Source organism: Perognathus longimembris, chromosome 17 (genome assembly GCF_023159225.1).
Source record: "Perognathus longimembris pacificus isolate PPM17 chromosome 17, ASM2315922v1, whole genome shotgun sequence".
NCBI classification, from domain to species: Eukaryota; Metazoa; Chordata; class Mammalia; order Rodentia; family Heteromyidae; genus Perognathus; species Perognathus longimembris.
In genome coordinates, this window is record NC_063177.1 from 17,140,083 (window position 1) to 17,153,823 (window position 13,741).

The 13,741-nt window shown below is 49.7% G+C and overlaps 1 protein-coding gene and 1 long non-coding RNA gene across 11 annotated transcripts in view; one reads left to right on the top strand and one right to left on the bottom strand.

Annotated features, from left to right (window-relative positions):
- The first annotated feature begins 127 nt into the window (after positions 1-127).
- LOC125365175 lies at positions 128-12,991 on the top strand. Its single transcript, XR_007213662.1, has 3 exons — positions 128-138; positions 2,613-2,619; positions 11,684-12,991. It is a non-coding gene; the product is annotated as an uncharacterized LOC125365175 (long non-coding RNA).
- Rph3al (rabphilin 3A like (without C2 domains)) overlaps positions 7,873-13,741 on the bottom strand; it is a 128,483-nt gene continuing 122,614 nt past the window's right edge. For 6 of the 10 annotated variants that reach the window (XM_048365076.1, XM_048365078.1, XM_048365072.1 and 3 more), the window contains 2 exons: positions 11,016-11,129; positions 9,387-9,916 (listed from right to left, as the gene is read on the bottom strand). In XM_048365076.1, coding sequence (XP_048221033.1) covers positions 9,612-9,916; positions 11,016-11,129 — 419 coding nt within the window. In that variant the 3' untranslated portion in view covers positions 9,387-9,611. Of the gene's footprint in view, positions 8,661-9,180; positions 9,328-9,386; positions 9,917-11,015; positions 11,130-13,741 lie in introns of those variants that run through there. The other 4 variants (XM_048365081.1, XM_048365079.1, XR_007213661.1 and 1 more) reach the window with 3 other exon arrangements.

The window sequence follows — 13,741 nt, forward strand, 5'->3', positions numbered from 1 at the left end:
ATCACGGTGTTTTGTGAGTCAAGTAGGCTATAAGGAAAATCACTCTTTCCCTAGAATAATTTATCATCTTGTTTTTTCCACTAGCTGACCCCGTTGGAGCCTATGCTGTGCTGAGCTCTTTGAATTCCCAGCTCAGAAGTCCCCAGGCTGGGCAGGCAAGGAAGCGGATGCCAGCAAGGGTGTGTGGAGGAGTTTGGGTGGGGGTGGGGTGAGACATGGGACACAGTGGAGACAAGGACACAAGCTAGGTGTGCATGTGTGTGTGTACTGGGGTTGAACTCAGGGTTTTGCTCTCTCAGCTTTCTCCACTCAAGGCTGGCATTCTACCACTTGGGCCATGCTTCTACTTCTAGCTTTTTGGTGGTGAAGAGTCTCTCAGATTTGACTGCCTGGACTGGCTTTGAAGCTCAATCCTCAGAGCTCAGCCTCTTCAGTAGCTAGGATTACAGGTGTGAGCCCCCAGGGCCCCGCTCCCCAGGTGAGCGCACTGAAGGGCTGTTCCTCAGCTCACTGCCTTATGTGGAATTTGTGGAGGAACATTTAGGAGGCTGGACTTAGTCAGGAGGTCACTGGAGGGAATGGCAGGACTCTGGCCCCTTCTCTCTGCCTTGATGTGAGCAGAACCATCTGTTTCCACCATGATATGGAGCCTCTTCACTGGCTCAAAGCAACAGGACCATGCGACCACTATCTGCACACTGAAGCTAGTGGAAACCTTCTCTCCTTTTAGTTTATCTTGGGCATTTCATCACAGCTTGGGAAAGCTGGCTGACACAATGAGCATGCAGTTAGGAGCACAGGCCATGGGTTCCCATCCTTCATCTGCCACCTGTTGGCTGTCCTGGGCCAAGTACTTCACCTCTCCTAGTCTGTTGCCCTGTCTGTGAGGTGGGAAGGCGGGGGACTTGTTTCTATCTCCAGTTCATGGGAATTAGCTAAAGTGAGGCCTTTAAGGCTCAGTGCGGCCTCCCCTCGTAACACGTGTGACCGAGTCCCAGCTGTCTCTAGTGAGTAGATCCCCCTTCTGTGCCCAGGAACTTCCCTGTTTTAGCACTGAAAACCCAGTTTCCCAGGGAACTCCTATGTTCTGGGAAAACTGAGAGGGCTGGCCACCCTGGCTGTGGGATCTCCGGGGTCCTCATCCCACCAAAAAAATCAAGGTTCTGGGAAAGGCTTTGCTAAGATTGCTTGGAAAACTAACTTCTAGTTCAGTCCATGTCACCTCTCTGTCCTGGGCTTAGGACAGAAGGGTCCATGTACATGTCCTGAATCACAGACACAGATGTGACCTTTGCTACTTTTCTTCCTCCCACATCCATTCCCACAAAACATTGGAGTAGGGGGGAGGTGGGCACTGTGGACATTAGGGTGAGATGAGGAAGGGCTGACTCACCGCAGTGCAAACACTGTGGCAGGACCATGGCCCATGGCTCCTTCTGTCACTCTCGGGGTTCAGGGGCAATGGGCTTCACCCTGGCCTCGTCCTACCTCTGACCTGTACTTTCCTCTAAATGTGCTTTCTTCTTAGGTCTGTTTTGTGGCCCTGTTTAAATATGCTCTGAGGTTCGACACAGTCAGCCTTATTATTATTATTAATTATTATTGTGACAGCAAGTTTGAACTCAGGACCTCATCTTGCTGGGCTGAAACATTTCTAGCCCCCTTTTTACTCCGGTACATTTTTAGATAGAGTCTCAATTCCTGCTCCGGTGGCACTGATCTCTGGACCACTGGTCTCTCTATTCATCTCCCCAAAGACCAAAAGTTAACCCCCACCTATCCACTTACCACTCATCTATCCATCATCCATCTCACCGACCATCCATCTACCCATCATCCTTTCCTCCATCCATCCACCAATCTATCCATCTACCCATCATCCATCCATTCACCTACCCACCCATCCATTTATCATCATCTATTAATCCACTATTGTCCATCCAACCACTCATAATTCCTCCATCCATCCATCCACCCACCTATCCATCATCTACCCATCCATCCATCTCCCCACCCATCCGTCTACCCATTTATCATCCAATTACCCATCATTCATCTGTTAATCCACTATTGTCCATTCAACCACCATCCATCCATTCACCCATCTATCCATCCATTATCCCTTCCTCATTCCATCTATCCACCCATCATCCAGCCAGCCATTCATCTACCCATCCACCCATATATCCATCCATCCTCATATCTATCCATTCATCCATCCATCCACCCACCCACCCACCCACCACCCATCCATCCATCTTTCCACCCATTATCCACCAATCTAGTAGTATTTATTGATAGCTAATCAGGGACTTAAGGATGAATAAGATTTGGCTTCTACCTTTAAGGAGTTAGTGGAAGACAAGAGCTTTTAGCACTGCTCTACCACATTCTAGAAGCACAGACAAGGGGCCTAGGGGTCCGATTTGCCAGGCTCCTTTCTTAGGAGGAGAACCCACCATTGGGTCTTCCTTTTTCCCTAAAGAATCTAGGTGGGGGGGGAGGAAATGGCAATTGGGAAGGAGTGAGGAAGAGAAGAAGCGGCTTCACTTGTCAGCTGCTCAGCAGGTATAGTCAGCCTTAAAATGTCCCCAAAGAGTGTCTGCCGAGAGGCAGGGGGTGTGCACACTGAATTATTTCTCCAGTAATTGGCAGAGAAGAAGCTGCAGACATCCTGGGGCCCGCATCAAAGGGCTCAGAGTTTCAGTCTGTCTCAGCGATGAGGTGGCAGCTTGTGAGGGCTCCTGGGCTCTCAGAGCTCCCACCCACCTCTCTCCTCCACCTGCCATTCTCCTCCCCCTCCTCTTGGTACTCTGCAGGGATGGGGGTGGGCAATGCTTTCCCTAGCTTCTTGCACAAGACAGCCTGGAGGGGTTCGTGGGCAAGTTGGAGCCCCGATCACTGGCAGAGCCTCGTGTCAGCTGTTGTGGGGAGCAGAGGGAAAGAACATGCAGGTCTTGTTTGCAGGGGGCACCAGGATCTGGCCATGGTGGGTCTCCACCAGTGCTCTTCCTGCAGGGCCTGATGGAGCCTTCTCTCCATGCGGGCTGGGCAAGGCCAGCACCAGGTTTACCTTTGGCCTCATCCCTGGCATGTGCCGTGAGCCTTTGATGGCACACCGACAGGCGGTTTGACTAGCTGCCTCACACTATTAGAAAATGGCTTAGCTTAGCTCTCTTGTCTCACAGACGGGAGTCGTCAACCACACAGGGCTGGCAGCAGGGCCATGAGGATGGCCTGTGTTCACTATCAGCCAGCAGGCTGTCCCTTCCTCAGCAGAGCCTGAGGACTTGATGGAAGTTACTTGTGGAGTCTGCACCTAGAAGGACACGGCCAGTCAGGGCTAGCTACGTAGCTTGCAAGGCCTGGAGTGGTGGTGGTGGCAGTAGTGAAGATGAGGGCCCCAGAAGGTAATAGAAAAACAAGAAACCAAGCACAGGGTCCCCCCTATTCAGGTAGGGTGCCAGGCAGCTAGAACAGAGGCCAGTAGGACTTCCGCCATGCTGGAGCAGCCTCGGTCCCCAGCAGCCACCTGTTCCCTGGGGGCTAGTGAGGAGAGGCAGGACAGCAACCTGCTCTAAGAGGAAATGATGTAAGCCACTGGTGCTCCATTGGGGGCTGTAAAATGGCACAGCTGCTACAAAAGTGGCATGGTGTGCCTCAAACAATTAAACAAGGGTGTAGAAGTGCATATCTGTAATCCAAGCCCTTGGGAGGCAGAGACAGGAAAACTGAGATTCCAGGGTAGCCTAGGTTAGAGGGAGCCCATGGCTCAAAATAAATACATAACAAATAAACACAAAATTATCATAGGATCCAGCAGTTCCACACCTGTTTTTACCCAAGAGAAGTTGGAAGTGGGAACTGGAACAGATGTTTGTATTCATAGCAATTATTATTTACAACAGCCAAGAGGGGAAACATATCAAATGTCTGTGGATGGAACACTGGGGAAGCAGGCAAGAGTGGCTTATGCTTGTTATTCTAGTTGCTAAGGAGGCTGAGACCTGAGGACTGAAGTTCTAAGCCAGCTGGGGCAGGGAAGTCTGTGAAACTCTTATCTCTAAATAATCACCAAAAAGCTAAGAGATGGTGCCCAGGCCCCAAGTTCAAGCCCTAATATTGATATGCACACGTGCACACACACACACACACACACACACACACACACCTGGAGAGGCAAGATGTCCTGTGCCCACACGGTGGGTGTCACTCAGCCCTAAAGTGGAATGCACATTACAGGTGGGCTCTGAGGATACTGCCAAGCGAAGTACATGATGGACAGAATCGCACACGTTGCCTAAGGAAGGACATAGAGCAGTCAGAAATAAGATATGGGAAGTTGGTGGTGGTTATGGAGCTGGGAAAGTGGAAGCGGGGAGCTACTGCCAAATGGGTACAGAGCTTCCATGTGGAACAAGGAAACAGATTCTGGCTGTGGATGGGGATGGTGTGGGGATGAGCTGGGGAGGGGGGCCTGTAGTCACCCCCCTCTTGGAGTACAGGGGCCACAGCTGTGGTCCTGGTCTGGCTCCTACAGCTCTGGAGGGGTGGTAATGATTACAGAGACAGCCTGGGGTGGGGAGGTGGGGCTGCTTGATTACTGGAAGTTTCTGGAAGCTCTCTAGGCCAAAGCTACCCTTTACTCACCCAAGTGTGGCTGGAAGGAAGGGCTGCTTCACTGTCTCGCCCTGATGAAGGAAGATGGATGTCAGCTCCTGCTGCTCTTAGCTACACGGGGCCGTGGACAAAATAAAGGGGCAACATTTCTTTGTACCAGTGGGACAAGGGGCTGTTTCCTCCATTCTTCTAGAAGTTTCCATCTCTGCTACTGACACAGGGGCTGCCCTTTTGTCTTCTATTTTTTTCTTTTTGCCAGTCATGGGGCTTGGACTCAGGGCCTAAGCACTGTCCCTGGCTTCTTTTTGCTCAAGGCTAGCACTCTGCCACTTGAGCCACAGTGCCACTTTTGGCTTTTTCTATATATGTGGTGCGGAGGAATTGGACCCAGGCCTTCATGTATATGAGGCGAGCATTTTACCACTAGTCCATATTCCCAGCCCCTGCCCTTTTGTCTATACCAAGTTCCTCTGCTCTCGAAATCCTGATTTGTTTTCATAACCAAATCCTCAAGGGCACATTCTGGCATTCGACTGCCCTGGATGCAAACGCAGGTGTTCCGGGGTCTCTCTGGGCCTCAGTTTCCTCCTCTGTGAAATGGAAGGAGTGGAAGTAATGTGACTCTTAGGAGCACAAGGATTCCCCTGAGCTGGCAGCAGGTGTGATCTCCCCCTTCATCTCTCTTTGGCCTTGGCTCCATGGAATGGAGGAGGGTGGTGTGGGCAGGGAGGGGGTGCTGCCTGGCATCTGTGGTGGGGGCCTACCTACCTGGGTTGGCAGCATCCCCCTGCTGTGCCCTGTACTGGGCAGGACATGGCGACATTCACAGGAGGAGCAGGGACATGCAGACCTATCACACAGACTCCTGGGAACCTGGAGGTGCAGTGCCAGACAGTGGGAGATGTCACATTAGGGAAGGATGCCAGCCCCCACTTTTGGGGGGTGGAAATGGCTCTAATGAGCTGAGCCATTGGAGGTGATCCTGCCACACAGATGCTCTGTCCCTGGGTGGGACACGCAGCAGGACTTCTCCTGAGGAGTCACGTGGAGATAGGGGTTCACCTTGAACACTGATCCTGGTCCTCATCACCTCCCCTCTGCCCCCTGCGAGGTCTGCATCAGGCCTCCAGCTGGTGTCAATCCTAGGAAATTCATGGAAATGTTTTCCACAGAGCAAGGGGTGCGCACAGCGGTCTCTACCTAGAGGCCTTCGCATCACCTGCATGGATATGAACATGTGCCTGCGCAGCCTGCTCCTCCGTGGCTCCTCAGCCTCAGGACAGTCATTTTGGGGAGAGCACTGGTGCTGCTTTCACACTCCACTGGCTGACCCAAGAGAACAGGGGCCATGTGTATTTTGTGGACTACTGAGCCAAAGTCTCTAACAAGACCTTGACCCCACCCGCTGTCCAGAAACCAGCCGGTGGCAGAATTGGTCCAGCTGGGCATCACTCTTCCAAAGACCCAAATGCCAGAGTAAAAACATTATTGGTGTCCCAGGCACCTGGCACTGCACTGTCTTTTTATTTATTTATTTAGGTGGGGCTTGAACTCTGGGCCTGGGTGCTGTCCCTGAGCTCTTCAGCTCAAGGCTGGCGTTCTACCACTTGAACCATAGTATCACTCCTGGTTCTCTCGTGGCTAATTGGAGATAAAGAGTCTCATATGAAGACTTTCCTACCTGGGCTGTTTTGAATTGAAATCCTCAGATCTCAGCCTCCCGAGTAGCTAGGATTACAGGCATGAGCCACGGGTGCCTGGCCAACTGCACTTTTTTTTTTTTTTTTTTTTTTTTGCCAGTCCTGGGGCTTGAACTCAGGGCCCAAGCACTGTCCCTGGCTTCTTTTTGCTCAAGGCTACCACTCTGCCACTTGAGCCACAGCACTACTTCATACTTATATATGTGGTGCTGAGGAATCGAACCCAAGGCTTCATGTATGCGAGGCGAGCACTCTATCACTAGGCCATATTCCCAGCCCACTGCAGGTCTTTTTATGCCATGTAGGTGAGCCACACCTCAGCTCTTTTGCTTTGTTTATTTTTGAGATTAGGTCTTGTGTTTTAGCTTGGGCCAGTCTTGGACTATGACCTTCCTAACTCCACTCTGGAGTAGCGGGGATTACAGAATTGCACCACTATGCTTGGCACGGCTTTCATGTTTATAATGTTCATAATTATCCTGGGAAGGAAGTATTATCCTCATTTTACAGGTGAGAAAACTGAGTCACAGAGAAGTACTCATTATCTCAGGTAAGTTTGGGGGATTTATATCATTTTTATATCTGTGTCATTTTAGAGGGAACTGGGGTGGGGAACAAAAAAAATTATGTATGCCTTCAGGCCACCATACGTTACCAGAAATCTTTAACCACTAAAAAATCTTTAAGAGAAGCAGAGCTATGGCTCAGTGGTGGAGCAAAAGACTCTTGAGCAAAAGAGCTCAGGGACAGCACCCAGGCCCTGAGTTCAAGCCCCATGGTCGACAAAAAACAATAGCAAAAGCCAGGCACCAATGGCTCATGCCTATAATCATTACTACTCAGGTTCTGAGATCTGAGGATCAGGGTTCAAAGCCAGCTTGGGCAGAAAAGTCTCTGTGAGATTCATCTTTAATTAACTATTCAAAAACTGGAAGTGAAGCTGTGGCTCAAGTGGTAGAGAGTACTAGCCTTGAGCAAAAGAGCTCAGGGACAGCACCTAAGCCCTGAGTTCAAGTCTTATGATAGAAAAAATGTTTTTTTCTTTTGCACTCATTTTGCTTAACATATGCAAGCCTTGGGCTCAAGTCCTAGTGCTCCCCCACCTCCCCTCAAAATCCAAGACCCATACAAGATGTTTTTACACAGCTACATATGTGTAACTCATTTTGATTCTTTTTTACCTAGATGGCCTGCTTTTCCACTCAGCATTAGGGTTGTGAACTCTGAGACACACATAGATCTAGCTCTTTCACTGCAGCAAATCAATGGAACTATGTTTGTTTTTTGTTTTTTTTTTTTTTTTTTCCCCTCTCCCATCCATTTCTCCTCTGAGGCAGCTCAGAAACACAGGCCATCAGGGTCTTTGATCACCACACCAGCTCAATGCAAATTCTAATCTTTATTGTTTCAATTCTAAAGCATAACATGTCACAGGAAAACAGTGTGTTTTTCTACATCTGCCAGTGGCAAGGACAAAAGGCTAAGGCCTGAGAGCTCCCAGCTTGTGAGACTGGGGTGGGTAGGGGGGGAGGGAAAGAGAGACATCACACATGCGTCCTCTCTCTCTCTCTCTCTCTCTCTCTCTCTCTCTCTCTCTCTCTCTCTCTCTCTTCAGGAAAGGGTTTTTCAGAAGCATTTGCACCGAGTATTTTTCATACCAGCCAGCATCTACTAAAGAACAGTGAATTCATGTCTTAGGGGAGGCATGTTTCCTGGCTGAGCAAAATCTGGGAGGCCCACGGAGGTACTCAAGAAACCTTAGTGAGCAAGGTTAAACGGAGCTCCTGGAGCAAGGAAAGCATGGTTGTCTCTCCTCCCACCTGTTCTGGGCTCCATACACACCCATACAGGGGCCACACTCAGCAATGAAGGAAACACTCAGGTTACAGTGCTCACTGTGAATACCAATGCGGAGAGTGCCCTGCAGGACAAGTCAACAGTGCATATGGGAAAGGCCCTTCCAGCCAGCCCAAGACCCTAAACTTGAGCCTAGGGCAGTCTGGGGAATGAGGGAAGGGCAATAAATATAGGTGAGGGCTGAGGGGAAGTGTTCCACGAAGAAGTCCTGGCCAGGAGGGCGCAGAAAGGCACTGGGTGGGACTAGAAGGTTCATCCCCCAAACACTGGTTTAAGTTAGAGGTCAAGGCACAGGTGATGGCTCAGGCCCCCCTCAAAAAAGAGCTGGGCAGCCTGGCTCTCTCTCTCTCTCTCTCTTTCCTCTCTCAGAATTTCCACTGGAGAGTTAGCTTCAAGAAACAAACATATCTGAGCCCAGGTCAGGCTGAGGGGACAGTCTGAGGCCATGTCAACAGCGAGGACTTGCCCAGGCGTATCTCTTGCCTTTGGGAGAAGAAAGAAAAGGCCATTACACAGTGAGGACAGGTGGGGATGGAATGGGTCCTCTCTAGGTCAGTCCCATCTGAAAGGAACCACAGAGCTGTGGGAGACGGGTAGCCAAGGGTGGGGGAAGCGCAGAGAGCCTGTAGTCTGGGCCAGCTCCTCTCCATTCATCAGCCGAGTGCTTCAGAAGCTGTTCATCTGTTGCTCTTTGCTTCTGTTTGTCCATCAGAACCCAGGCCACCAGTACCTCACCTTTGTCCTCCATCCAGTACCTGGCACCATGCTTGGGTACCATGGAGAACTGAAAATGTTACCTACTACCATACCACTGTGGAGTGTCAGAGGAGGAGCAGAGGGTGTGTGTGTGTGTGTGTGTGTGTGTGTGTGTGTGTGTGTGTGTGTGTGTGTGTGTGTGTGTGTGTCAGAGAGAGACAGAGACAGAGAGACAGAGAGAGAGAGCGTGCGAGAGAGCAGGGAAGTGGGAGGAAGTGGTGGGCTAGCAGGTGTGGGTGATACTCACCAGAGCCCTTGGGCTCAGGCCCCGGCAGGGTGCCTCCCTGTGGGTCTGCAGAACCTGCCCCAGCCTCACTGGCCAAGCTGCTCTGGCTCCCGGACAGGTGGCTGGGTGGCCGAGTGAGCTCTATCCAGGGGGACTCCACACTGCCACCTGTAAGAGACCATGTGTGGACCTGCATGGCTCTGTGTTGCCCGGATCCAAAACAGAGTCCTGCAAATCCTATGTTGGGAGCTGCCCTCATTCACATGGCTGCTGTCTTCTAGAATGTTCTAACAGGACCTAACTTCTGCCTCTGCTAATTGGCCTGATACTATACCAAGGCAATAGAAAGAAAACCCTAGGCCATTTCATTAAGGAACAGGTCACCAATGTGAAAGCACAATTGCTAGCTTTTCCTAACTTTACAGAATGAAGGTGGGGGAAGATATGTTAACTCAGCTGCAGAGAGAAGGAAATATTACTTCCTGTTTATATTCATTAAAGAATTCTCTCTCAAACATGGCTGAGAGCAGATGTGGAGCCTGTGATACTTCAGCCAGTCCTTTCCCATCTCTTAGCTCTGCTTGGTCATAGCTGAGAGTTGGTGTGAGGGGTGGGAGGAGGGGGGGAGGCGTGCCTTGGAAACCAAAGCAGGCAAGTCCTTTTCCTTTATTCTTTCCTAATGTAGAACTTTTGGGCTCTTGTATCATCTCCTGTCGATAGCAACCACTTGAAAAGGATGTGAGGTTTCTTGAAGGCTCTATGAGAAAGCATATCATGATTGACCAGTAATGTCTGTCATAGTATCAAACATAGAGGAATAGCATGTGTGCCCAGGCCTTTATTACCTCTGATCTATGCCAAACTTCTATTCCTGACAGAAATTCCTTCCAGAGCATCACTCAGTCTTGGTTTTAGGATAGCACCTCAAGGCATTTTAAAAAGCCTAGTTTGGAGCAGTTATAAGGCTCTTTCTCCTTTAGGCACTGAAATTTGCCTTCCTGAAACTTCTTTCAAAGTTCCAGTTCCTCACCTGGTACTGGTGGCTCACACCTGTAATCCTAGCTACTAAGGAGGCTGAGATCTGACCATCAAGTTTCAGAGCCAGCACTAGTAGAAAACTCTGTAACACTCTATCTCCATCCAAATAACCAGCAAAAAAGTTGGACTGGAGGCATGTTTCAAAACAGCGAAGCACCAGCCATGAACAAGCAAGCTGAGTGAGAAATATGAGGCCTTAAATTAATTCCTGGTACTGGTAGCAAAACCCCTAAAAACTAAAAGGACAAAACAAACAAATAAACAAACAAAAACCCAGTTCCCAGAAGACTTTTAACCTGATTTGAAGGTAAGGAAACTTCTTTCTTTTTCCTTCCTAAGGCTTTCTCTTTTCTTCCTCAATATGTGAGTTAACCCTGTGCCATATTACACAGATATCAACATCAGGAACTTTGGAGAGCAGCTGCTCCAACTCCCTTGTGCTAAGAGAGAAGGAAGGGCCGGCAGGGAGGTGCTCATGTAGTAAGGACTCCACTGCAGTTTCAGGTAGATCCAGACTAGCTCAGGAAAAGTTGTGCCTCATTTTCGGTTCTTGTCATACACAAGGCAAAATCTCAACTGGGGAATGTTCCTAGGGGAGCTTGGTATACAGGCAGAGGACATGGCTGGCTGGACCTGCCTCTAGCCCATGCAGCTCTTTAGGGTGCTAAGACTTTAGCTCATAGGGGAGCACTCCCTAAGCACAAGCACAAGTCATCTACAACAACTTCACACACCAGCCAGGAAAGCTTCCATCAGAGGAGCTCAGTCAAGCTCTTCTGTGCCTCAGGCTTGGGAAACAGTTGACCTTCCATACTTACCTGACTCTCCTCCAGGTTTATCACCTTTCATGTCTTTGACCCCAGCAGGTGGAAGTCTGTCATCCAGGCTGGAGGAGCTGAGATCTGAGTCACTGTCACTGTCGCTGGAAACCACTGGAAAGACAGAAATAAATAGAGATCACCCTTCCTGCTGCTGCTTGAACAGAAAGGGTCAGGCCAGGCCTGACCCTTGACAAAATAACCTAGAACCTCGGCCAGCTAAGGCGTAAGAAACGCTGCTGGGGGTGGAGATAAGGCGCTGGCGGGGTGGGGGTGGGGGATGTGATAGTGGAGTGCTCCTTTCTGCTAGTCAAAGAGGGGGAAAGCTGATATGCAGAAGCTAGAATCTGAGCTCTGTATGCCCAGCACCTGCAGGGAGGGCTAGGCTCCCCCCTCCCAGACACACTCTCTCTTACCCTCTCTCCTTGCCTGGCAGAAGCTAATGACCCCCATTCGTGTAGGCAGCGCGACTCTAAGGCCTAAAGGTTTCAGAATAACCCATAAGAAATAGTGCCATCCATTTTACAGATGAGAACACTGCGGCTCAGGCCACAGGTCAGAGGAGGCTCTTCTGACAGACTCCAGAACCTGGGAACCTGAGGGCCTTCCCACCAGAATTTGGTAACTATGGAGCTCGTCCAACCAGTAATGCACTGATGAGAGGGAAGAGGGTGGCAGTGGGGGGAGGGGAGGAGCTCTCACAGCAAAAGGCTGCTTTTCTATACTCAAGAAGACCACATTTGGCTGGTTTGACAGTGGGTGTCGTTGATACAGGATATATCTATCCTCCAAGCAGTCTATTTTCATTTTAAACATAGAAATGTACATCTATGTGCCCACTTCATGAGGCAGGCTTCGGGGCTTCGAGATGGGGCCCACACAGCCCTGTGTGTATAAACTGCATCCGAGTCCCAGTATTTATGACTCGTTTCAGATGCTTTAAGCTGAAGCAGGAGCTTAAAGACACTGCAAAGCGATGTGACTGTGAAATCTTTCTATATTTTTCCATTTCTTCCTCCTGTTTTTTACACTTCTCCTGCCCACCTAATTCAGTAGGCTTTTTTTCCCCTTCCCTTCTATCAAGATCTTACAAAGTCTTGGTTTTAATGCAAGAGCTCTGGCCTCTTTCCTGACTCTTCTCATCAATTTGCATAGCATATAATTAAAGGCTGAGAGGATCATAAGTAAAAATGCACAGAAAGGTATGAAATCAAAGGTAATCAGCTCTCACAGGTGACCAATGGGGCCTCTGCTGATGTGTTTTACTTTGAAATGCAAAATGCCAGTTACAGAGGGGGGGGAGAATGGGTTGGGGTCTTGCAGACACTATGTTAGGTGCTTAGAAAGCCAGTCTTAACCTTCCCAACAGCCCTGAGCTGTAGGCCCTCATTTGGTAGAAGATAAGATTAGAAGCAGGATTGATCTATACCCAGGGTGGCTAATAGGTTTCATTTGATCTGCCAAGTCCTTTGTGAGCAGCATGTGGCATTCTCAGACTGCATTAGGCTCAACAGGAGGATGTGCCTGCTCAGTTAGGGAAATCTGCTGGAGGTACCGGAAGGGGAAATGGGGCTTCCATCTGGATCTGGAACTTCCTGGAAAGTCTCTATGCCTCAATTGATGTCACCTTTCAGCTGAGGTAGTCACAGGTCCCAGAAGCAAGTAGCCAGAGGGTTAAAGCTAGCTGACCATTATTGGCCCTATCACAGAGCCTCAGCCCTGGGCTTCCACAGCTAAATAGCCAGCACAGAGAAGGTGCTTCATGGAGGCCTGATCACCCCCACCCTCACATCCTTCCAGTTTCACCATCTGAAGGGATCTTGAGTCAGTTGCCTTGTCACCATCATCACTAGTCACGATTATCTCCAGGCCTTAAAGTCCCTCAACAGGGACCCGGACAATGGCCTATCTGGTCCAGCAAAAACACAGGTCTTGCCAATGGCTCATATCTGTCATCCTAGTTACTCAGAAGGCTGAGATCTGAGGATCTTGGTTCAAAGCCAGCCCAAGGAGACATATATGTGAAACTCTTATCTCCAATTAACCAGCAAAAAGCTGGAAGTGGAGCTGGAAGTGGCTCACATGGTAGAGTATCAGCCTTGAGTGAAAAAGCCAAGTGAGAGCAGGAGGTACTGAAGTACTGAGTTCAAGCCCAAGTCCCAGCACAAAACAAACAAAAGATCCCCACAGTTCCCAGTTTCACCCTCTCACTTTCAGGACCACCAAGCATCTCGCGGGCACTCCTTGCTGGGAAGTGACCCAAGGCATGGGGCAAGTGTGAGGACCACATGATTCTAATGTGCCTCTTCCTCCTTCTACGCAAGGATCTGGCCCTTTTTTGCTACAGTTCTCTCCCTCTGCCTGGCAGGAAGACTCTGCTGTGGCTTTTGTGATATAGAAGTAAGAGGAGGAAGAATATCTGTGGGCATGTGCCCTATCATAGAACCTGAGGAATGTAAGGAGACACTTGGCTTATTTTGTAGTTGCTTTTCAGATCCTGGACTGCGTGGCTTTAAGCAGCGATCCACTGAGATCAGACCCCATGAGCATCAGTGCTGTAAGCACTTACGTTGTTTTGACTCATTTCCTGGCTGACTAAACACCAGCCCCATGGTCCCTAGACAAAGAGGGTTGGAGGAGGTGGGCAGGAGGCAAGGATGCTTGTTAGACACCTGGAACAAGTGACTTCCAATGTCCTCCTTTGGCATGAAGAAATTGAGAAGGAT